The 26,571-nt window shown below is 36.9% G+C and overlaps 1 protein-coding gene across 3 annotated transcripts in view; it reads right to left on the reverse strand.

Annotated features, from left to right (window-relative positions):
• The window catches only part of LOC148940362 (uncharacterized), a 210,374-nt gene that overhangs the window by 55,579 nt on the left and 128,224 nt on the right, over nt 1-26,571 (reverse strand). For all 3 annotated transcript variants that reach the window (XM_089106167.1, XM_089106166.1, XM_089106165.1), the window contains 2 exons: nt 22,392-22,675; nt 8,687-8,815 (listed from right to left, as the gene is read on the reverse strand). In XM_089106167.1, the coding sequence (XP_088962293.1) occupies nt 8,687-8,815; nt 22,392-22,675 (413 nt within the window). The remainder of the gene's footprint in view (nt 1-8,686; nt 8,816-22,391; nt 22,676-26,571) is intronic.

Raw genomic sequence — 26,571 nt, forward strand, 5'->3', positions numbered from 1 at the left:
TTTTTTTCAAATTAATTATTAGTTCAAAACCATTATTATTTATTTTGTAGGAAATTTCGCCAATATCATGCGGAACAAATTGTGAGGGTGCAGGAGCAACGTTGAGCTGAACAGTATTTGGTTGAAATGAAACATAAATCTCTGAGAAATATGGTTGGAGTATAAGACAAAATGTTATAACAAAGAAACAACTAAACAAAATTCTAATAAAGGAAAAGTTGACAAAAACAACATTTTCTACTAACTATTCAAAAAATTTTTAAAATTGACAAATAATAAATGCTTCTACTTCTTCTGAGATTCACACAAACCTCTGTTTTGTCTGAACTTCTAACAACAGTTGTGTTTTCAGGCAAGGGGTTTGAACCGTGTTTTGAGCGGGTTCGACAAAAATCGGTTTCAGGTTTTCGGTGTTCAACCCAGCAAACCTTTAAAGCGTTTTCAGCTTACGAGTTCCAAGCGTGTTGGACACAGATTCCTCAAAATTGTAACGCGCCAGAATAGCAAGGTTGAACACTGTTTCTGAGAAAATATTCGCCCGTGAACATGGTGCTCAAAATGATAATTTGCACGACCCATGTCAAACACCCTGTTGAATGTGGGTGGCCTGAAAACAAGCCTAAAGTTTCTTAGCTCAAAACATTTAAAGAGACGCAATTTTTCCATTCCTAACCTCACAAAAGCGATAAGAGAGCACATTATTCGAGTTTGCTTAGAATTTTTCTCAGAAACGAGTAAATAAAAAACGGTTCAAGTGATAAATGTTAGCTTGGTTGCCAATTTAAGGTCATACGTTGTCAGTTGACATTGGTGTGTGTAGGTTTTGTTGTTGTTAGGGCTAAATGAATAAAAACAACGAAAACAAATAGTTTTTGTAATGATGAATTAATAATTGACTCAAATGGCTATAAGTGTTTCTCAAGGAGGCACGTTAGCCCATACCTCCAAACTCGGCATACCATAAATTGTTCAAACTGCCCTAGTTCTAATAGTGGAGGAAAGATTCGGAAAAAAATGGTCAAACCTCGGGGAAATTGTAATAGAATTTTTTTTTCACACCAAAATGCTCAGAAAAAACAGCTTAATCGCACAAAAAAAAATCCCCCCGAATCCCCCTGCAAATGTATCTCAAAGTCACCCTTGAAGGTGAAACACGGGGGGCTACATCAATTGTTCTGGTTGTTCATATTTTGGGGTTTGAATAGTTGTTTCCTATCAAACTAAGCTTATTTAATTCAAATATGATTTCAGATTTTAGTTTGTAAGAAACCTAATGCCCATTTTCACTCATAAAGGTCAGAGTGTGGCGGGGTAAAACTTGAAATTATGAGGCTGCTGGATTATTTGGTCGTTTCCTATGAAATAAATGGCGGCGAATTCCAAAATGAAGTTAAAAACTTTATTTTACGTGGTCAAGTACCCCATCTTACCAAAAACGGCTGTGAAAGTTGACCAACATGAACTAGTCATTTTAATCACTTATCAGTTGATTCACCATTTTCAATCAAGCTAGGAATGGCACCTTAGAATACGAGTCTCGAACAGTTTAATTTCAAACCAGTATTCCAGAATCCCCTTCCACTCCCCTTCAGTTTGCGGATTCCATTCCTTAGTGTCATTCTTTATAGTCAGTGGAGATATCTACCATAGTACTTGATAGAAGACTGGCGTGTTCGAGGCTATATACAATGTTTGTGCCGTTTTTTTTTTACTTCCGCAAAAAAAAAAGAAAAAAGAATAAACTGGGATCTGCGATTTTTAATTTACACACTGCACAATCTCGGCTTCTGCTCTTCGTACTCAGAGGCCAACAGATTTGAGAGATGTGGAGCAGTATATCAAACGTTGTTGGAAGAGTCCAAAGAGAAAGCACATTTTTTTCAGTATGTAGGAGACAGCGTCAATTATGATATTGCTAATATAGACGGCCTGAATACTTTTCATGGAATGGGTCTTATTGAAGTGTCTACACCTGATTTTCCGGTAACGGAACTTTCAGTGCCAAGAAAGGAAGTAAGTGGAGATGGGATGAAGTCAGTCGGCACAGTGCCATTCTACATTTACCAAAAACCTGCCAAGTCACAACCAAGGACTTTAGTTTGCTTGACAAAAAATGATGACACTTATGACAATGAATGGAGGTTGAAACGCTCTGGCGCATCTCGGGCTTTTTCAAAAGCGCATACATGAGCTGGTCGGCCTTTATATGGTCAATACACCAAAAGCTACCTCATCCGGGACTCGAAAATTCGTTTTTTGCCAAGGATTAACCACAACCCAAGCGATATCTCCTGTGTTTATTCTACACTTATGCATGCTAACAAGCGCGCTAATCAAGCTGGAAAAAACTCTAGTCATTATCTTTGACCCACCACTTTACTGGAAGGCGAAGTGTATCGTCGATGCAGAGCCTGCCACAAGTGCTTTAAGAAATGATATTGTTGTTCTGGGTGGATTTCACACACGCATGAGTTTCCTAGGAGCTATTGGCTTCCTTATGGCTGACTCGGGACTTTTGGAAATCCTAAGTCAAGTATATGCGCCTAACACTGGGCATAGTATGTTACAAGGCAAAGCTGACTCTCGTGCAGTGAGAGGCCATGGTCTCTTGGAGGTAGCCCTTTATGCGAACCTTTTATCATCAGAAATGGGTAACAGAGCGTTTGATGGCAATGGCATGCTACCAGAGCAAAACGGCGTACGAGTCTCTCCTTGAAGGAGATGACGTCGACAAAGTGCAGGTGTCGGAAGCAGCAGAGCTTATCTATGAAATAGTTCAAAGTGCAAAAGAACGATTATCCGAGTCCAGAACTGCCCGTCTTTGGTTTCAGTATATGGACCTACTTGGAATCCTGAGAAAGAACCTGAGAGGTGAACGAAGTGGCAACCTTGAGCTTTATCTACAGTCGTGGTTGGAATTACTTCCGTACTTTGCTGCTTCCGGCCACAATCTTTACACGAAGTCTACATGGCTGTTCGTGCAGTCGATGTTTCAGTTGAGGAAAGACAATCCAGGGCAGTACAGAACGTTACAGGAATACCTGTTCATCCGAAGAATTGACAACTACTGGGCAGCACTTTCTCCTGATTTGGTGATCGAACAGACGTTAATGACAAGTATGAAAACGAGTGGAGGTCTAACGAGAGGTAGAGGCTTGACTGAATTACAGCAGACAATTTGGACATCTGCTATGCCTACTTTGGTTCTAGTTAACGAACGCATGCAGAAACTGACTGGCCTCGTGGAGTTGACTATTGAAAATCACGTAGAAGCGATAACTTCGAGGAGAGCTAGAGACATGGCAGACATCGAAAAGATAGTTCGACACATTGAGCCCCTAGAACACATCAGGTAGGAATCACAGCTGTTGAACGTGGTTACTGGTGTCCGTGCTTCATCATCTGTAAACGCAGACGATGCCAAATCTGGGAGAAACGATTTTGAAGGATTTGGAAGCAAAAGACATTGACAAATATGTTTTCAGGAAAAAGGAGACAGCTGTAAATATGGCTGAGGAGTCATCTGTGGTGAAAAAATAGTGAGAGGGTAATGGTCGACCCTGCTCTAATCTATCAACGCCTAGCTGCAGTGGCTAGCAACAGTGGTTCTGACTTGAATAAGGTTCTGTCGTTCGAGCTCTGTACTTTTCCACCATCGCTCTTTAGTTCGTTCGAGGTGATGAGGACAGCCGACAAAGCCTCTCTAGCAAATGTACCGATGAAAACTGAGGGACTTAAGGGTCGAATGACACTGCCATCCTCCCAGAGAGTTTTGGACAGTGGATGGCTAGTCCATAAAATCCCTTGGACTGCCGTATCCACGTATTCTGAGGTTGCAGGATCTTACGTAGATTAAGTCACAAGACATTTCGGCCAGGCAGCGGTAGTTTTTTACTCTTACACTGATACACCGACGATGAAAAACTGCACACAGCTGAAGAGAACCAAAGGTCTGTCGTGTGCAACGATTGAATTCTCTCCTAACATGAAGATCGTCAAAAGTAAGGAGGAATTTCTGAGAAATCCCAAAAATAAACAACGCTTCATCAACCTACTTACTGAGAGGCTGGCGAAATAAGGATGCAAAGTTCTACATGCTCAAGATGATGCCGATGTCTTAGTTGTACAAACTTCAGTCAGTTGCGCTGAAACTTCATCGACCACTTTTATTGGGAATGATACCGACCTATTAGTCCTTCTGCTGTACCATGCCAAGCTTGATGCATGTGATATCTTTATACTGACAAACACACATGGAAATAATGGATTAATGTACGACATAAAAAGGATCAAGAACAAACTAGGAACCGAAGCAGCAGAAAATCTACTCGTTTGCGAAGCAATGTCCGGCTGCGATTCAACATTTAGACTTCACGGCGTAGGGAAACCAGCAGCGGTTTCCTTGTCACTCAAAGATGGGATTTTAAGGATGCTTGTAAGATCTTCATGACACCAGGATCCAACCACCAGAAGATTGTCGAAGCTGGAGAGAAAGCTTTGCTCCGCATATGCAAAGGGAAAAGCAATGAGAAGACCCTGAAGGACGTCCGGGTGTGAGCATTCACAATGTGGGTTGCAAGTACAAATGCTTTTGTTCAGGCAGAGCGGCTTTCACCGACTTTGGCTGCCTCAAAGTATCCCTTTTACAGGTGCTATTTTAAAATAATGAAGTGGCAAGACACGTCAAAGTCGTTAAAGCCCGAAGAGTGGGGATGGTGCCTCTATTCGTCACAGAATATGTATCTTCCCATTATGACAGATGCTTCACCAGCACCGGAGAGCCTACTGAAGATGCTGTGGTGCCAGTGCACCAGCGAGTGCGAGTCGCTCAGATGCAGCTGCCGTTGGAACGGTTTGCCCTGCAACTTTGCCTGAGGGGAATGTAAAGGGGCGTTATGCACTAATGGTGCAGCAAGACAGGATGAGGACGATAACGAAGACGAGCAGGAAGAAGAATTAGCTTTAGGTTGTGCTTTAAAATCAAAATACTTTTGTGATTAATTTACCTGAGCTCTAAACGTTTGTTTTTGTAACTAATTGATCTGAAGTTTTGACCTCGATTAAAGAAGTGGTTTTTCAAGATATTATACTTAGAAACCCCTCATATTACAGGCTCCTTAAAGGTGGAAATGAGGTAAATAGTAAAAAAAAAAACTACTTTTTGACCTTATTTTTGGCAAGACGATACTTTATTTGATATAAAACGATCCTTTAGTCGCAGAACTCCGGCACATAATGATCTGCGTCCTTTACCCCCTCCCCGTTTCGTGAAGGTGAAAATTGATACTGGGGTACGGAAAACGTGATTTCTGACGTCGGATTCGGATTCTTCATGCTTGATTTGATAGAAAACGACCACTTAAACCCCAAAATACGTTCAAATAGAAATTCTGATTTTCCCTCTTATTTTCCCCCTTCAAGGGGGATTTCGGGTAATTGTGCTAGGAGGGTTCGGGGGGATTTTTTTTGTGTGATTAAGCTGATTTTTCTGAACATTTTGGTGTGAAAAAAAATTCTGTTGCAATTTTCCCGAGGTCAAACCGTATTTTTCCTCCACTATATTACAATTCACGGCCTGAAAAAAAAGCCGTGTACTAAATGAATAACAAACAAGGAAAGTACATTCGAGGATTTTGGAACAAAAAATTAAGAATGGGCTACAAGAAGGCAGGGGATGAAGTCTCGAGTCGGGACACCCCCTCCCCCGAAATCCTAAGTTTTCCCGAATTACTGGGTGCTTCGTATTCAACTTATCATATAAGTACTGTTTTTTATTAATCCCCCTCCCTGAAAAAAACTCCCCTGTACGTGTCTGCCCTTACCCCTTACTCCAATATTATAAACTGTTCAGAATTTCCAGTTCCCATACAATGCATCTGTTATCCCCTTCTGATGATTTGAGCGCTAAAAAAAAAAATAAGTAGTAGATTTCAGTCATAAAAATGAAAAAGTTTTGTTTCAAATTATTCAAGCAATATTAAGAAAAATACCTTGAATTTTAAAAGATCAAAAATATGAGTATCCATCAAAGCCTGTCATAGATGGCATCGCTAAAGGACATGACTTTTTTTATATTTTGAAAGAATTCGTGACAAGGCATTCGTCTTGGATATTCATCTACCGTTCAGGAGGAAAAGCAATTTTTCTAAGAACTCAATAACAAGCAACAATATGAGCTGGAAACACTTTTGCACAGAGAATTGGTATGCTGGGTGGCTAGTTTTGAGAAATGAGAGTTGATACCTGTCAACCCTTTGATAGAATAAATCACAAATAACAAGGAATACGACTACACAATATGAAAAAAAAACGTCAGCAAGAACGTATCCAAGATTTTTTTTAGGGTGTCTGGGAGGGGGGGGGGGGAGTATAAAAACTTAAAAAAAACACATCAAAAATGTGTTTATATTCATCTATGATATGTTTTTCCGATTCGTAAAAACATTTCGGAGGGAGGGGGGTAAAACCCCTACCCCCTGGATACAGCCTTGAGCTTTGGTAATCCAAAAAGTGTTATGCAGCATTTTTTGGGAAAGTTAGGTTTACTTCTCATCCCTCAAACAAAACCAGTTCTCTCGACCGATTCAATCAGTTTTCTCCTATCGTATTTGGTCTCTAAAATATATATGATTCTATTTTTTCCAAATGTGTTCTTTCCTCTTACCTTGCTTGCAGGGTGGCTTGCTTTTAAGAAGCGAGGGTGCTCTTCAACTCTGCGGCACAATACCTGTGATTTTCCGCAGAAGCTCACTATTTTCTGGATGTAAAACCCTGAAGAATGGTTACAGTTTTATATCTTATGTTACGTTAATACCATTCATTATGTTAAACATATAACAAAGGGGTATAATGATTTGAGGAAATCCACGAACCTTCACTTCTATAGTAAAATCAAGCCAACGTCTTTACAGAATTGTAAGTTAAATCGAATCTGTAAATACATGCAGGGGCGTCAACTGGGAGGGGAGCAGGGGGGATTACCCCTAGATTTACTGCCTCACACCCTACATTTTGAAAATACCTTTTTTTTGGTATTTCCATTAAAAATATTCCAAAATACTCCCCCCCTATATTTTAGAAATACGTTTTGCCTTCTCCATATATTTTCGTGAATTGAGACCACTGAATACATGTGCGTGTAGCTCCAGGCTCGGAAAAACTGTCTATCATTCTTTAAAAATAATCTTAAGAAGAAAGAACATCATGCATCATTCTTGTCTATGTCCTGAAGGAACCTGAAGGAAACACCAACAGAAGAAAAGCAGCGTTCAATTCCCCAGTCAATGCTATTTCGATGTTACCATCAATACCATCCCGATCGCTCCCTGCCCCCTCTAATGGGGCAAAACATAGCCCTGGGCTATTTACAAAACTACAAGAAAGCACTGCAATAATGATATTCTTCCTTTATAATATACAAAAAGTCTCTATTGAGCAGACTTCCATGTTTCCTTCCATTTTCATCCACGTTTTTATATCATACTTGTTAAATATATTTATATTATTATATACGTTATATTATAATAATTTATTTACATTATATATGTTCTTATTATTTAACAATAAAACGTTGCTATATACCGGATTAAGAATAAAACGTCTATTAACGAACAGATTCAATGATTCCAATAAATGAAAAACAATAGGTACATATATTCCTAGGGCTATATCTGGTTCCATTGGGGGAGGAAAGATAGGACGCAATAGTCACGATCACGGCCATTATGATAGGCAAAAGAGTGTTGACTGGGGAATCAAATTAGACAATTCCTTTGCTATTACAGAAGAGGGTACAGACAAGAATGACACCCAATTTCGGGAAGTGGAGTATTCTTCCCTTTTTTGTTAATCAAATGATGAAAATACAAGTCCGAATTTGTCTGGGTGGGTGTCAAAAGATTTCAAAAAGGGGGAGCTTATTTGCAGGGGCGTAGCTCCAGCACTTTTACTGAAGGGGGAAGAGGGGTCCATATCCAGATAGTCAAGAGGCATGGGCTATATAATGTTTTTTCTAATTATCGGGAGGAAACTGCCCCCCCCCCAAAAAAATAAAGTATATAACACCCATGCTTATTTGAGTATGATAATGACGATCTACTCCTATCTGTTCAAAGTCACCAAAACATATAGTTGCCTTTAGAAATTTATTTTTTTTAAATTAATAAAATGATCCAATTTCATGATATCCCCTAATCCCCTAATCTGTATCGTTTCATTTGTTTTATATCTTTATTTGTCAGTGTTACTTTGCTTAAAGTTAATATTGTTTTATCGGGATATTTTTCATATGGCTAACAGGGCCGTATCTAGGACTTTTTTCGGTAGGGGGAGGGGGGGGGTACAAAAAAATTTAAAAAACGCAACACAAAATTTGTTTATATTAATTTTTATTACTTTTTTACGAGTCGGATAAACATTTCGGGGGAAGGGTTCAAACCCCCTAACCCCCTCCTGGATACGGCCTTGATGGCTAAACATATCTTAAATACATTTACGTCCAATTATTGTTTAATTAATACGATAATACCAAGAAGATACGATGCATTCTTTGTTTCTTTGTACAAATTCTTTCCAATTTCATGGAAAGAATGCCCTTCATGTTTTCTTAGAAACATTAGAAACAATGCCCTTAGAAACACGTCCACAATAAAATCGGTAACATTATAGAGCCAAAATAAGTCGGTACCTCAGCTTTTACCACAGGTTTCTCATTTCCTGAGATGGTTAAATTGTTGCCACAACTTGAAATCACTGCTTCAGAAGAAATGGTCTCCGGACAAATCGGACTCATAAATCCAACAACGGAAGTGGTTGTCTGGAACAAGAGATAAGAACATTTAAAAAATAAAATTGCAGCGGTATGCTAACATAAACTCCGTTTTTTGCTTCATCAAAGTGCTAAGATCTTACAGCTCACCGCCAAATATATATATGAAGTGAGAACTTTCATGACAATCTCATTAAAGCCCTTAGACCACAGATCAGAGCAGAATGAAGAAAGATGTTTGCAAAAGAACGGCTTCAGAAGCAAGATCAAAGTTCTCAGATTTTCTTTAAAATCGCTTTCTGCCAAAAGATCAAGACCTTAGCAATTTGATAAGCTAAAGAAAGGACCGATAATGTCAAACACTCGTTTTAGATAAACAATAAAAGCCAAGGACATATCTCCAACATTTTTATTAGAGGAGGGGGGGTGCAAGAGGAGTCTCCATCCCGATAGTCAAGGGGCATGGGCTATATAATAAATTTTTCTCCAAATTATTTGGGGGCACCCCCCCCCCCGAAACAACGCCACTGATAAAAGCATGTACAGAGTAGCATGAATCCTGGTGATAACCAGGAAATATATAAGTGAACCAGGAAGGGGTCAAATTTTTTAACATGATTTTACGAATGAATCTTACGTAAGACATTGTATGAAGCTGCACGTTACTGGCACGTTATGGAACAACGTGCGATGCAGCGATGGTAATTTTCTTGAACGTACTAGTCGTCATTGGAAATCCCGTCTTCGTTCTAAATTTCGACGGATGCGGTTTTCATAAATCTACGACACGTGGTAATCAGCGAGCCACAGAATTCTCCAGCGAGAATTTTGATACTTTTTGGTCAAATCTATTCTATTTCTCTTCCCTCAGTGGCGGCGAGTAGCTTACCATCCCCGATAATTAGGGCCATTTTAAACATTTAAGATTCGATTTGTTTGGACGGTAAACCTCGGCAATCTGTTTGTATTGGGCTTCAGCCAAAATTTGTTTCTGAAATACAACATTTTCGTCATATTTTGTAATATTTCCTTAGAATTTGTCAGAGAAACAGGTTCTACTTGGATGAAAAACTTTACATAGGCGCTATAACATATAAGTACCAATTCTTGTCCTATACCTTTGCCTTCAACTACGTCAGAACTAGTTAAACATGCGTCAAGATTTCGTCTAGCATCTTTTTTTACCTGCTAGTGCTAATCGCTACTTATAAGAAATGCCTTTCAGTGGAATTTGTCAATTTCATTAAGGGTTGTTGTCCAATACTCCTGGCCAAGCTCAATTTATGACTATGCTTGTCTTGGTAATGCGCGTTAAGTGGTAGACCGCGTAAACAAGTTTAAGCTGTTTGACATATTAATGAATCGTAGCCCCCCTATTGGCGACTTGTTTTCATTTGGTTTATAAGGCAGTGCCTTATGATTCTCTGAATCCCGAGATGAGTTCAACTCTTTCTTCAGCAATTTGTGCTCCCTAAAAACCCCGTCCTTCCTTTCTTTATGAAGCATCAGAGCTAATTTACTGGGTTGCTGTATTGGGTCTGTTACTCTATTTATAAACAATTGAAGTTAGGCTGATGACCTTGTTGTGTCATCGAATTGGCCCGCTACACTTGATGTGTTCATGCTGCTTGTGATAGTTATGCCGCTAACCTTAAGAGGATTCAACTTAAAGCAGTCGTTCTCAAACTGTGGTACGCGTACACCTTTGGGGTAAGTAAAATATTTTAGGAGGTACACAGCCGATCAACAAAAAAAAAACCTTTTACTCTAGAACTGGCAATTTTATTAATACATTTTAGCCATAGTTTACTTAGTACCGGTAATTGAGAAGGGGTACCTAAAATGTTTTGTGGGTAAAAAGGGGTACAGTGTCTAAATAAGTTAGGGAACCACTGCCTTTAAGGATCATCCCATCTGATCAATTATACACTTTTTTAGTTTTCTTGACGCTTTTTCAAATAAAGCCAGGAAATCCCCGCCCCGCCGCGTAAAAATCTCCCCCAAAAAATTCCTTCCCATGGAAAATCCCTCCCCACCAAAAAACTTTCGTATGTTTCCCAATATCAAATACGATATGTAAACAAAGGGCAATTGCAAAGCTTACGGTTCTTTCCCCAGGTGCTGCGGGGGTTCATTTTATCCACAAAAGCATAATTATTGGACATTTCAACCATGCTGAATCAAATGGCTATATGAAAATTTTTATCAGATGTTAACGAGGAAAAACAGGCCTGTGAGGGGATTAGTTGCCCTCCCATCTTTTTGGTCACTTAAAAATTGCACTCAGAAAAAAAGAAATTATTCTGTATATGAGGTGGGCTACCCCATTTTCAATCCTAGGTCTTTACGCAAACGTTTGACTTTTTGTCGCAATTTTTTTAAGAAAGACTATTCAAACACATGGGCCATTAGATTTGAATGAGAAGTATCTTTAAGAAATTTTAAGATTTCAGCATAAAGAGCGAGAATTAAGAGAGGGGCGACCCCCTCATATGCGGAATAAATTTTGATCGCTTTAAGTTTTAATTTTGCTCCTTACTTACAGTTGAAAAAGTCGTTCTTTTTATTTAGTTTCTGACCGTTTCTTTTTAAATCAAGCCAGGACCCCCCTCCCCCCAGTGTAAAAAAATTCATTGAAAATTACAACCAAAAACTTCATCCCGCGGGAGATTACCTCAGTGGAAAATGCCCCCGCAAAAATCCCCCATAAAAAATCTACGCCCATTTCCCATTAACAAATACCATGTGTGAACAGTGGATAAACTGCGTAACTTACAGCCCTTTCCCCCGGGGCTTTGGGGGGGGGGGGGCATGGCATCCCGAGGCATAGCTATTGGATCTTTCAACTATGTTGAATCTTATGGCTATCTTAAACTTTTAATCGGATGTCTTTTGGGGAAATGGGGCGTGGGAGGTGGGCTAGTTGCCCTCCAATCTTTTTGGTTACTTAGAAAAAGCACTAAAACTTCTAATTTCCGCGTGAATGAGCCCTCTTCCGACCTTCTAGAACCATTAGTTTGATACGATTTGCCTGGAAAAAAATTAAAGGCGCATCCGTGGTCTTTCTTCTGGCAAAAAAAAAAAAAATTCCACATTTTTGTACATAGGAGCTTGAAGTCACAACGGGTGATTTTTCTTATGTGTTGAATCTGATAGTATGACTTTCATTAAAATAACTTGACTTTTTGGGGGTGTTTCCCCTTTTACGAAACAGGGCAACTTTTTTCAGGCTCTTTACTTTTTATGGGAAACATAAAAGCTTAATGAATATTATATATTTGAAATCACCATAAAAAGTCAATTATTTTGATGTATCAATTGTTATCAAAATCCCGTCTTTAGAGCTTTAGTTACTATTGCGCCGAGTCGCTCTTTACTCACAGTTTGTTAGCACAAACTGTTTGACAATAAAACCTTATGACTGGAAAAAATCACATGCCAAAACTTCCACAAGAAACATAAACCTTAAATTATTTGAACTGCTCGCATGAGAAACTCAGCAAGTTGTTTGTTATAATAAGTTTCCGAAAAGTCAATAAGCTGAAACTCTTGAATTGAATTTGGCAAACCTTGTCAAACACAATTAATAGAATACTCAAAGATTGCATGTTACTAGCAATTGGGGAAACCTCCCCACCCCCAGTGCACGTACGTGCAAAGAACCCTTAGGTTGTGAAGTATCAAAGTATCTTCCGGGCGGTGGGGGGTGGGGGGGGGTCAATATACAAGAACATAAGTTTTTACCCGGGAGGCGACCAATACTTTTTTTAAAACTTTTATTTAATATAATAAACAAAAATATGAACTATTATAGATATAACTCACTTCGCTAGGCAAAAATTTAAATTTTGCTAACGCGTAGCGATTGACAAATAAACATTCTCAATGGCATCCTAAATTAATGATAATAGACAACTAAATAAATTTTCCTAGAAGCATCCTAGACCAATTACAAAATACCGCTCTAATATACAAATAAAACAAATAAAATACAGAAAAGATCCTATAGGAAAAATAGGTATGCGCTAGCTACAGGGGTTTCTCACTTCCTGAAAAATATTTAAACTTTTGTTTTTTGGGGTGGAAGGGGCAAAAAAGGAATTACCCCCCGAGAAATATACCCCCACGCGGAAAATATCCCCCCCCCCGTGGAAAATAAGGCTTTCCAAATTTGAGAATTTTATTTGAGTTTTGTTTTTTTAATTTCCATAGGGGGAAGAAATTTTGGTACTTGTGTATTAAGCACCAGTCACTCAAGTTTACGCTGTGTGTAAAACTCGAGCACAAACCGGTTTCTTCGTTAGTTTCTTTCAGCTTAGCGCGAGACAAGACAAAAAAAGTGACAGAATAGATGGGAAATATATAATTTAGGCTATATATTTGTACATAAGGGGGAGGGTAAATTACCTGGACAGTTTTAAGCTAGAAAACAATTCTTAATTCATAATATGCAGAAAAATTGTACCTAACACATTTTGCATGCAGGCCCGCAATACCCCCCCCCCCTAATGTGCAATATGTAGCCCACATTTGTTTCAAAAGTAACGAAGAAACCGGTTTGTTCTCGAGTCATCGTAAACTTGAGTGAGTGATGTATAATGAGCAAGTGCCGGAATTTTTCATTAAGAGTGAGCCATGATTCCCAGTATTATTTGGAAACGATCAGAAATTAAATTTAAAAAAACAAGTTTTTTCAACTGAAAGTAAGCAGCAACAGCCTCCTCCTCAAGACCTCGCTCTTTACCCTAAAGATTTTTTGTATAGAACTTTAAAACAAAGCTTATTGTTCTAATTAAACAGCCATTAGTTTTTCAAGAATCGTTCATAAAAAAATTAGGACAAGAAGTAAAAACTTTAGCGTAAAGAGCAAGGTATTCTGGAAGAGGCAGCTCCTTTCATATACGTAATAATTTCTGTTCGTTTTAAGTTTTGATGGTCTCTCTATGAAAAATCTCGCTACTTGTGTAGTATACGCCACTCACTCAAGTTTACGATATGTAAAACTCGAGAACAAACCGGTTTTTTCGTTAGTTTCTTCGTTGCTTAAGAAACAAATTTGGGGTACAGATTCGCACATAAGGAAGAAGGGGGGAGTTTAGTGGGTCTGCATGCAAAATGTGTTAGGTACAATTATTCTGCATATTATGAAGTAAGAATTGTTTTCTGACTTCAAACTGTCCAAATACTTTGCCCTTTCCCCTTATGTGTAAATATGTAGCCTAAATTATATAGTTCTCATATATTTTGTCGCTTGTCTTTGTCTTGTCTCGCGCTAAGCTGAAAGAAAGTAACGAAGAAACCGGCTAGTTCTCGAGTTTTACACAGCGTAAACTTGAGTGAGTGGCACATAATACACAAGTACCAAAATTCCTTCCCCCTACGGCAAACAAAAAAAAAAAACTCAAATAAAATCCTCAAACTTGGAAAGCTTCATTTTCCACGGGGGGTATTTTCCAAGGGGGGGGGGGGGGGTATTTTCATCGGAGGGAAATTTTTCCGCGGGAGATATTTTCATCGGAGAGGTATTTTCCGCGGGGGTATTTTCCAACGGTTATTTTCCGAGGGGTTATTTTTCGGGGGGGGGGGGGGGGGTTAAACGCCTAAAACCATTTAATATGTGCTATGCTCCCCCCCCCCTCTAATAAGCAAATATATAGCACGAATTTGCTTCTAAACTATTATACTGTAATCATATTTTGTTTTATTTCATTGGCCTTTACCAAACTTCACTTCTCGCGAGTTGCGTGGCTAATACTTAAGTACCATTATTTTCACACCAACATAAACACCAAGTACCGGGGAGTGGGTAACTCCTCGACTAGGGTAATTTATTCGCTTTCTTTGTGGTGAAGTGTATTGAATGTTGATGCCAAAAATTATGGTAACCTGGCATTTATGCATTTAATGCATGATCTTTGTGACGGCAGCATAAAACCAAACAAAAAATAAGGTTCGAATAGCAGGTATTGAATTTGAAATCCTGACGTTTTCTGATGAGAACGTAGCATGCAACTATTGTCGTGCTTAGATATCTACGAGTTAAACTTAAAAATGTTATTTTTTGTAGTACATTTAATATATATGTGTTATATCTATACATAATTACAGTCGAGGGGACACTCACTTCCGCCGCCAAGTAAAAATTAGAAAGCCTTGTATGCTGCACAGTTCCGCCCCGCTATGCCCAGTTTTCGTCACGCTTGTCACCTGCCCTACTTGATGGGCTCTACTTGATAGAAGTGAAATTTAGTTAATGCTAATTAAATAAAACAAAATAGGATAAAAATAAAATAGTTTAGAAACAAATTTCGGCTATTTATTTGCACATCAGCGGAGTGGGGGTAAAACATAGCATATATTAAGTATGTAACCTAACCTAACCTAATTTAGGTACCCTCCCCCCCCCCTAAACCCCAAAAAATTAAATTTTAAATACAGTTCCTAGAGTGAGAAACCCCTGAATACTTGTTTATACAGCATCAGAAAGCGTCAGATCTTTGCTTTTCTTTATTGGATGTCTCGTATGTTTTACAGCTAATAGAACAGTACCGATTTATTATATATTTGCTGTACAGGCCACAAAGTCAATATTTATTATTTTCGAGGAAGTATACACGTCTTTCTGATCAAATATCATAAAATCCCCTTTTGCGCCGCAGTGACGCCAGGCAATTTTGAGTTTTGCTTACAGAGCCGATGTCTTTTCCTCGAACCGAAGCCCCATACAAACGTTCTGGGTGATAGGAACGATGAAACGGACTCAATCAATTCAGAATTTAATTCAATTCTTAGATTAACTCAATATAGGTCATTATTTATCTACCTAAAGGAGACCGAAACCGGAAACCGATTTAGGGGGTAGAGTAAAAACTCTCAATGGCATTCTTATGCCCTAACAATAGTGCGACAAGCTCGATAAAGCTTACCGCATTTTGGAACTAATAAACAAAGAAAGTTATGTATATATATATATTATATATATATATATATATATATATATATATATATATATATATATATATATATATATATATATATATATATATATATATATATATATATATATATATATATATATAAAGCGTCGTGCCCTACCAGGAGTCAGTTTGGTCTTGGTTTTGGCTCATATTTTGTCAAGAAAAAAAAACGTAAGTCTTAATTTTTTTTTTATTCTTTTCCTTAATTTTTAAAATATAATCCTAGTTAAGGGGTAAGATTCTAATTTTGCTCAAGTCTATAATGATCATCTGGTGCCTATCCCATTGGTTGTATCCTATAAGGTCTTATCCTATTAGGAATTTTGCTTGTTTTTATTTCATAATAATGAAACTTAACTTTTAGCTTAAACCTGGACGGGAATTTAGTCAAGATACCAGAATTTACGAATTAAAAATAATGATCTTTTAATAAGTCAAAAATTTTTTTTAAATAAATTACAAATCAAATGGCTTAAATTGAATAGTAAAATTAATAGTGATTAGTAAAATAGTAACCATTCTTTTTTTATAGTAAAACTCTTGGTTTTTCTTTACCGGTTTAGAATCACACTTTTGTACTAACGTTTACCCCCCCCCCCGGCGATTACCCCCTTGGAAGATACCCCCCACGAAAATCCTTCTCAAGATTGTAACTGGCTCAATACGACATATTTTCGAACTTTTGCAAAAGCTTTTACCCAGATCCATAGCTTTTACCCAGATCATGCAATGAACGAACATGCCGAACAGGGCATTATCGAAAGTTGTCTTTTTTTCAATGGTTCTATAGTGACAATAGCTTGTCAACAAGTTTGACATAGTAGCTAACTGGCTAAAACTAAAAAATGATACTTGACTGATCAACAATATGCTTCTTTGTATTTTTTTTCTACCACGAAATTTATTTCTCCTCCAATCTCCGCTATTCTGGTATCTGCCCCCCCCCCCTGGAAAATTTTATACGGGTGCCCTTGTGACAGATTCAAACTAAAAGAAGCATGTTGACTGCTGGTACACGCACCGCAGATACATTATCACCGAAAGATCAATATTTCACAATATATCCACATCTAAAGGGAGCTAAACAGGTGGCACCGACTAGGAGACAATGGTGTATCTTCAAAATGTATATATATATATATATATATATATATATATATATATATATATATATATATATATATATATATATATATATATATATATATATATATGGCACCCCCCTAAATAATTACAACTCAGGTTTGGGAAACTGAGTTCAGTGATAGTCTTCTTAAAAACTGAGTACAAGCAACAATAAAAAACGAAAAAATCAGTAGTAAAATTGAAAATCCGTAAACATCCCTCATTATCAAGCACAAATGTTACCCCAAGATCCTACATATTACATTTTGCGGAAAACCAGAGGGATTTCGCGGATTGCGGGCCATTTTTTCATCATAGTTTTTACAGAAAAACACAACACTGCATGCATTAAAATTTTCCAGCGCTTGTAAGAAACTGAGCTGAGAAACCAAACGAATACCTAATCTTTAATTGTTCATGTACTATCAAACAGTTCGTGGTAACGAACTGTAAGTAAGGAGCGACCGGGCTCAATGGTAACAGAAACTGTAGAAAACGAAATTTTGATACCAATAGATAAATCAAAAGTCAGATTTTGATTCTGATTTCAAATATATAAGTTTCATCAAGTTTAGTCCTACTTATCAAAAGTTACGCGCCTCAGAAAATTTGGCGGATTTTTAAAAAAAGGGGGAAAGGCCCCATAAAAACTATAGAATCCTAATGAAAATCACACCATCAGATTCATCGTATTGGAAAACCCTATTGCGGAGGTTTCAAGCTTCTATCTGCAAAAATATGGAATTTTGCATTTTTTGCCAGGAAGAAAGATCACGGATACGTGTTTATTTGTTTGTTTAATTTTGTTTTTCCCCCAGGGGTGATTGCATCGACCCAGTGGTCCTAGAATATCGCGGGAGGGCTCATTCGAACGGAAATTAAAAGTTCTAGTGACCTTTTTAAGTGACCATAAACATGGAGGGCCCCCTCCCACGCTCATTTTTTCCCCGAAGTCACCCGATCAAAATTTTGAGATAGCCATTTTGTTCAGAATGGTCGAAAATATAATAAATATAGCTTTTAGTATGACTTAATCCCCCGAAGTCCCCGGGGGGAGGGCTGAAAGTTATGAACTTTACCCACTGTTAACATATCGTATTGGTTATGGGGAAGTATACCGACGTTTTCCGCGGGGATTTTGTCGGGGAGGGGGGGGGGCGGGGGGCAGCCGTTAGTGTGAAGTACCTTTTCCTGAAATAAGTTTTTCATGGGAGATGAGACATTGCTGTAAAGAGAGTGCTAGATTTCCCAGCACTATTTAAAAAAAGATGAGAAATTATATATAAAAAAAAAAGTTTTTCAACTGAAAGTAAGGAGCAACATAAAAACTTAAAACGACAGAAAACATTACGTATATGATTGGGTTCATCCCCTAGTCAATACCTCGCTCTTTAAGCCAAAGATTATTTAGTACTTTCATAAGAGCTATTTATTCTAATTAACAGCATTTGTGAGTAAGGGGTCATTTTTGAAGAATTTGAACAAAATTTGAACTTAAGCTTAAAGAGGAAGGTATTGACTAGGGGGCAAACCCTCTAATATACGTATTAAAATTATAAGAATATAGAGGTTCGTTACGTAAGTTAATTCGTAAGTTACGTATACTTATTATTAATAAAAACGTTCGTAAATAAAATTAAACAGGTTTCGAGAAAGCCATTTAACCAAATAAAAGTAAAATTAATATTCAATTTTTTTTTTATTATTCATGTACAGTGAGCCAAAATCTAAACCTGCATTAATTCTAAAACGTTCAAAAATTAAATAAAAAAAGTTTTTTTAACTGAAAGAAAGGAACGACGTTAAAACTTAAAACGAACAGAAATTATTCCGTATATGAAAGGGGCTGTCCTCTCCTCAACGCCTCGCTCTTTACGCTAAAGTTTGACTTTCTCACAACTCTATTTTTTAAACAATGAAAAATTTTAGCGTAAAGAGCGAGGCGTTGAGGAGGGCACAGCCCCTTTCATATACGGAGTAATTTCTGTTCGTTTTAAGTTTTAATGTCGTTCCTTACTTTCAGTTAAAAAAACATGTTTTTTTATTTAATTCAATTCAAAAACTGTAGGCTACTATAGCTGAAATACCTACATTCCTGTGTGAATTCGAAAAAAAATGAAAGAAAGTTTAGCGGAAGAGATTATCCCCCACCAAAGGTCCCTATCAGCATATATTCTTTCAGCATTAGAACCTTCATTATAAACTAACCCGGAAAGATTGTAATCGTATTCTTGACAAGGCCATTTTCGTAACCGCCTTTAAGAAAACTCAATCAAAGTCAAAACTTGACAGTTCTAAGTTAATGACATGCTTAAAGAAGGATATTATCTTGACGTCTAATAAGCTAGTTGTGGTGATTACTTTTTGAGGAATAACTGAAGGGGGGATTTTAGGGTACCAATCACTTTGTGGACAAACTATATTTTAACGAACATCGTAGAGCAGTGGTTCCCAACGGATTACGGGCCACGTCCCACCTAGCCATTTCTAAAATTCTGATGCCCCTTTTGTGATATTTAATTTTGTTTTTTAAAAATTACGTGCATTAACCTGAAGGATCCTTAAAAGGCATTAATTTGGTATCTTTTTGCGGGTGGTCCTCAAGGTATATTTAATACCAATGAAAAATATTCTCTGAATAACACTATATAATAATAATAGCACTATATAATAGCTATATTTTAATAATATAACAACTATATAAAATATAATAAACATAATACTAAATATAATATATTATTATTATTAATTCAGGCTCAAAGATCAGTCAACCAAAGGGTGGACTTCTTGCCCATGACCCACCAATACATTGCCAATACCCAACCGGTGGGGCATGCGACCAACGTTGGGAATCATGGTCGTAGAATGACGTTAATGAAATTTCTAGGAATTAGTTTAAATATCAAATCCTAAAAATGTCTGAAAGTTTCATTGGCTTATGCTGACTAGTTATAGTTATCTTGGTACTCCTATTTTAAACGGACTCTTTTATATAGTGCTAGTTTGATTAAGGCTAATGAAATAAAATAGGATGAATATATAATAGTCAAGAAACAAATTTGGGCTATATATTTGCAGATTTGGGGGGGGGAGGGGTAGAGCATATTATATATTATTACGTAACCTAACCCAACCTAGGTAGGCTACCATTTTCCCCTTCTAAACCCCAAAAAACAACAGTTTAAATATCGTATACGCAATGAAAACCGTGCCATACATTGTATTACTCTATAGCGGTGCCTTGAACCCGTCAAAAACGGGTTTTTCGTGACTGTTTTCCATTGCAGTATATAAAAGAGTCCGTTTAAGATAGGAGTACCGTTATCTTTAAATATGAAAGACAGATAGATTGGAATGGAGTAGAAGCGTGCATAACTGTGTTGGCATCAGGTGGCTTTGTGTTGCAGTGAGTTGTCGGCAGTGGCAGATCCAGGGGAGGGGTGAGGGGGCCCCCTCCCTAACGTAGTCTAAAGTAGTGTATTTTACTTAATTAACGCAATATTGCGTTAATTAAACTTGCTCCTAATGCAAGTTTATGGGATCGACCTATTTTGCGCCCCCCCCCCCCCCAAAAAAAAAATAATAATTCTGGATCAGTCCCTGGTTGTTAGTTGTAGTAGTGGTAGCAGTAATATGTCTAAAAACTGATTATTTGCCTCAAAAGTGGAATAGAAGCAGAACAAAATCGGGCGAGGAAGAGTTAGTTAAGTATTTTAAGAGGATATTAGCACGTGATAAATATGGCGGTTTTATTCACTATAGATTTAACGTTCTTACCTCCAACCAAGAAGAGTGGTTCTTGGTTCAACCAAGAACGTTCTTACCTCCAACCAAGAGGGCGGGGAGTAATAATTCCGAAGGATTTTGAAAACTGTTATCCCGAAAATGTACTTTCGGGGGCTTTTTGACTCACTCCAGAAAAATTAAATCCTCTTTTTTTCTCCCCCCCCCCAAATACCGGATCTATGTTCACCTATAGGCCTACACGCAGAGTAATTTAGCTTGAATACAGCAGGGGGCCTCAGAACACAACTTATATATTCGGGAACGTTGAGAGAATTTTGTGTTTTCAATGCTAGAATCCTCTTAAAAATAATCCAACTCCTACTTTTTGCAATTACCATTATCTGGAGCAAGGGCGAATCCAGGATTTTTTTTGCGGGGGGAGGGGGGCTTTAATAATTTTTGACTCAGTTTTCTACTAATTTTACTGATTTTTACCTAGGTTTTACTAATTTTCGACTCGGTCAAAAATTTGGGGGGGGGGGTCAAAACGTGTACCCCCCCCCCCCTGGATACGGCCTTGATATGGAGGAAAGTATTTGTAGATAATGCTTGGAAATTAAGTAGGCCATTAAATATGTATTAGAGGATGGTCCTGGGAGGAAGGGGTGGCGAAAAATAGTTACATTCTGAATTTGAAAGAATAACTCAATTTTATAGTTGAGATATTTCAACTACTTTTAATTTTATTTTCAAAATCCATTTAGTTCTTCGTTGTCCTCCGTTTTTATCTTCTTGATTTAAAGTCAGTATTATTTTTAAATTTTAACTTTTTTACACTATTTATTTTCGTTTGGGCTGAAAATGCCTTGTTGTCAGAGAAATTATGGGGGAAGACTTTTTTTTTACAAAACTTATTGGGAACTATGAAAAATTACAAGTTACATGTTCAATGACATGCATTCGACGAATGATGTAAAAATTTGTATTATATACACAAACAAATGCTGAGACAACACTGGCCAAGTATGACGATCCAAGAAAATATAAAAGGACTTGGCCCGAAATATTTTCATCTTTTCTCCCTGGCTGTGAATTATCTCGTTTCGTGCATTGTCCTCCATTTTTTCGTATTGTATTATATACAGATTTTTATAATAATAAAAACTATTACAGATTTACTCCCAATCAGCGCAGCAAAGAACAGAATATTCATTTCCCCGGGACATCCGAAGACCTGTGGAATATCTGCTTGAAATGGGGCGTTCTTCGTGAAACTTAAGCACTGTGTTTGGGGCACATATGTTCATATAGAAAGGTATAATATGCACACATATTCAAATTTTCAATGAATGCGGGATTTTCCTTGTCCAAGCAAAAATTTGAATTGAAAAGTAGGTCGTGGCAACTTCTGTTAAATTCAAGAGAAATGCGTCAAATACATGGGAATATGGACCCTTGGCATTAAAAAGCAATTGCTTAACTGATAGCACAATATCTTTACGTTCTCCTGCCCTAACGGTAGACAATACGTATTTTCGAATCTAGGAGACTGTTTTTCCAGATTTATACCCATACCCCCCCCCCCCCCACTTGGTACAACTGTGGGCAACGGCTCTTCCTCAATTATAAAATCATGTATATATATATATACCTGGAATCTGCTTCAGGGTAACTTATTCAGCAACAGATATAGCCTAGCCCATTCAAGGTGCGTTTCAATTTCTTATTATTTGCTTGATTTTCATTGAAGGGGGGGGGGGGGATTTTTCGTTTTTTTTATGTGATAAACGTAATACCTGAGTTGTTCCTTCAGCAACAAAAGACTGTCGTATTGCAGGCTCATATCCAAGCTCTTGTTTTTCTATTGATTCCTCTTTAATTGACTGTTCATAACAGCCAACATTTCCCACATCTTGCTGAACCACAGGGGTTACCATTTTATAAGAGGTTTGGTGCTGAATCGTCACAGCAGTCGGCTGAAATCCTTGTGGTTGGGGTGGTCCTATACTCACTATTGGTGATGCCGTAGTCCATGTTGGCTGATATGCTGGCCATAATATGCTCGGTCTCTGGGCCGAATCTATTGAGAAGTAAGAATTAAATATGAGTAAAATAAAACAAACGCATTATAAATGGAATTGGAAGATTAGAAGAAGTATAAGGATAAATTTATATGCAAGTACAAGAAAATTTTATGCGGAAATTGTAGAATAAAAATAATTCTGGAGAGTTTGTTAAGGTGTTAGTGCCAATGTCACCAAGATGAAAATATTTGTGTACTCTGGGCCCATCTTAGCTCTATTTAAATATATAATATTTTAAAAATATCTTCCTAAGATATTTCTTGGTTGTTTAAAAATAATATAGTTCTAGCACAGAACCCCATAGCAGTCAGTGTTGCCACATTAAACCGTAAAAGTTAATGTGTTAAACTAATTTGACAATACTCTTCGGCAGAAACCGTCAATTGTTAACGATCTGGTAACTCCCAAAATCAAATACACCTTGAACGGAAAGCTACACTTTCGTTACTTTGCTTAATTTTCAACCATGTTTCTTATGTTTTTTTGTTTGTTATTTTTTTAAGGAATGCTTTTTCTTAAAGGAAAGCTATTATTTCGTTATTTTTGCTTAATTTTCAACCACGTTTCTTGTTCTTTTTCTTTAATTTAGAAGGAAAGCTAGACTTTTTAAGTAGGAAAGCTACACTTTCGTTATTTTTGCTTAATTTTCAACCATGTTTCTTATGTTTTTTTGTTTGTTATTTTTTTAACGAAAGCTTTTTCTAAAAGGAAAGCTATTATTTCGTTATTTTTGCTTAATTTTCAACCACGTTTCTTGTTCTTTTTCTTTAATTTAGAAGGAAAGCTAGACTTTTTAAGTAGGAAAGCTACACTTTCGTTATTTTTGCTTAATTTTCAACCATGTTTCTTGTTCTTTTTTAATTTGCCACCATGTACTACTACCAAAAACTATATATTGATATCTTTTCATTAAAACTGGATTCGCAATTTTTCCTAAACTTTAAATGTAGGAGTTTCCACAGTCAATTAAAGGAATCAGAACTCATTTTCACTGTCATTGGTTCTTTAACAATTAGGAGATGATAAGCCACCCACAAGTTGACTTCCTTGTTCATTCTATTAAAGATGAAAAATTCGTTCTTCATAGTAATCAGTTCGTGGGTTCGAGTCCAATCCTTGCTTCTAATGAATGCATGTAGGAATAATGAGAGCCCCCACAGCACCAATCAATAACAGTTTGGGTAAAGTAGCTGCTATACCTCTTACTGTCTCAACATAACAATAATGTTTGGATCTCATATATATCGGGTAGCATCTACATTCTAGATTCGTGGGGTCATTGAGGGATAAAGCCCAGGGCCGTATCCAGTGTAAGGTTCTTTAGCATGAACCCCCCCCCCGAATTTGTTTCCATCTCATACAAAAGTAACACGAATATATGTAATGAAATTTCCGCTGCGTTTTGTAAAGTTTTCCCCCTCACTGAATAAACTAAATAGAGATGAGGATTTTTGCCATTAGTTTGAAGCTCGCAAAAGATAAACTTCAACCATTTGATTAGTTGAGTGGTATGACTGTATTGAATAGTATTAGATTAGTTTTAGAAATACTAAATACTATATTAGTACTAACACTAGTACTAAATACTTTACTAAATACTTAGAAATACGAATACTAGAAATAGTATTAGATCACCGTTTGATTAGTTGAATAACATGAATGCATTGAATATTAGTTGAATAGTATGAGTGTATGGAATTTTAGTTGAATATTATTAGTTGAACAGTTGAATTTTTTGTAGAAAAAAAAGGATAAAGATTATTTTAAAAAATATAATAATTACTAGGTTTTAAGTTGAAGTTTCAGTTTATAAATATTACTAAATAGCAGGTACTTATGTAGAATAATCTTTGGGCGAGGGGAGAAAGGGGCTCTGGGTCTGAATCAAGACCGTATCCAAGATTTTTGTTTGAGGAGGGGGGGGAGGGGTATTTTTATTCAGTGAGTGAAAAACTTTACAAAACACAACGAAAATTTGATTACATGTATTCGTGTTACTTTTGTACGAGTTGGACAAAAATTTCGGGGGGGGGTCAAACTAAAGAGCCCTAAACTGGATGCGTCCCTAGGCTGTATCCCTCCATGACCCCATGAAATCTCTAGATTTTTACGATTTAATGTAAGTTCAATATATTTTTGCCTATTTTTCATATTGTTTACGGCGTTGTCCTCCTACCAATTACGTAACAAGACAAATTGCGAGAAAATTATAGAAAATCATTCTGGGGGAAGATGTGTCCAACCCCCTTCCCCTACTTCTTGCCTGTTTTCTGAAGAGCATAAACTGTATCGGAAGTGTGTGAGTGAAGGGGAATTGGCTTAGTTTTTATTTCCTTATTATTTGTTTGTGGAATTGATTTATTAATTTAGGTTGATTTAGAAAGAGTTATGTATGTAATCGCTACGCGTTAGCAAAAATTATTTTTTTCCCCTACCGCGGTGTTTTCTAATTATATTGGCTTGATTTTTGTTTATTTGATGAAATAAACCTAAACCTATCTTTCAAAAGTAGAGAAAAAAGCGGGTGCCTATTACAAAGTGTTATAAACATATTTTAATCCATATTCTGGTTTAAACTATTTTAAAAAAGCACTACAAAATTATTTGAACTCTCAAATATCTTTCAAAAATTAAGGTTAACTCAAATTAGTGCTGCTTCAGCTAAAAATACAATTTTTAGACAAAACAGCTTTAATTTCCCTAGAATTACTAAAAGATGTTTAGATTAACAGATCAGAAGCGGTAGGTAATTAAAAAGAGGCAATGTTATAACTTTTTGAAACTTAATTTACGGGCCAACATTCTTTGCACCACGCGTGGCATACCTCTTCAGAGCGTGGTACTCATCACCTGGTGTTCAAGATTTTTGGAAGTGAGAGACTCCTCACAGCCTTCTGCCTCAAACTAAAGATTGACCTAATCTCTTTTACACTGTCTTATTTTTTTTTTTTTTTTACAAAATGCAAACAATTCCCTTTTCTTCTAGTTGAGGAATCACAACTTCCGAAATCAAATATAAATATTGTGGGAAGCATAAGAAAAAGCCCACCTCTTAAAAATGGCTGTTTACTCTATAACAGTTGAAAGACTAACTTCCCATCTCCTGTAAAAATGCCGTTGAGTAGCCAGCCCCCTGCCCTTGTTAGATGCTCCCCTCCTCAGAACTGATCAAAAATTTGAGATACCGATTTTGTTTAAAATGATCGAAAGGGCCCAATAACTACGCCTCAGAAGGTGATATGACAACCACCCTACAAACCCTGCGGTAAGGGTTGTAAATTTTGCAAATAACTCATTGGTTACGCCTAAGATTTATTATCCGGAAGGAGAATGCTTGATCCTGGGTGCGTCCAAAAGACTAAGGAATTAAGGTGAAACTTTCAGGCGATAAAGAGAAAGATGTTGACCTAAAGCAAAAGATACTGTGCATCCAGGGTATCAAAAGGGCATACATGCAACATCTCAGAAACAACTTTTAAACTTTCAAAGAATGTTGAGGGTGATGTAAAGCCAAATAAGAAGACATTATGATTGTAAGAGCGTCGGTGCAATATCCATAGAAGAACTAACGGTATTAAAATACATTTTAAACGGTTTCTTTCTTATAACATTAACAAACCCAAAATTTGTGAAACTTATATATATATATATATATATATATATATATATATATATATATATATATATATATATATATATATATATATACATATTATATATATATAGAGGGCCAAATTTGGACAAGACCAAAGGTGAAATATGCTGGAATTAGCTTACCACATACTCCATGGAACTGTGTCATCTATATGGTAAGTAATGGTCTTAATGATAAAACTACCCTTTTGGGTTGTTTACAAAAAATATGACAGGAAAATAATTAGTGTATAATATG

The sequence above is a fragment of the Artemia sp. Qi Xiang Cuo genome, chromosome 20, assembly GCF_049724085.1.
Source record: "Artemia sp. Qi Xiang Cuo chromosome 20, ASM4972408v1, whole genome shotgun sequence".
Classification (NCBI taxonomy): domain Eukaryota; kingdom Metazoa; phylum Arthropoda; class Branchiopoda; order Anostraca; family Artemiidae; genus Artemia; species Artemia sp. Qi Xiang Cuo.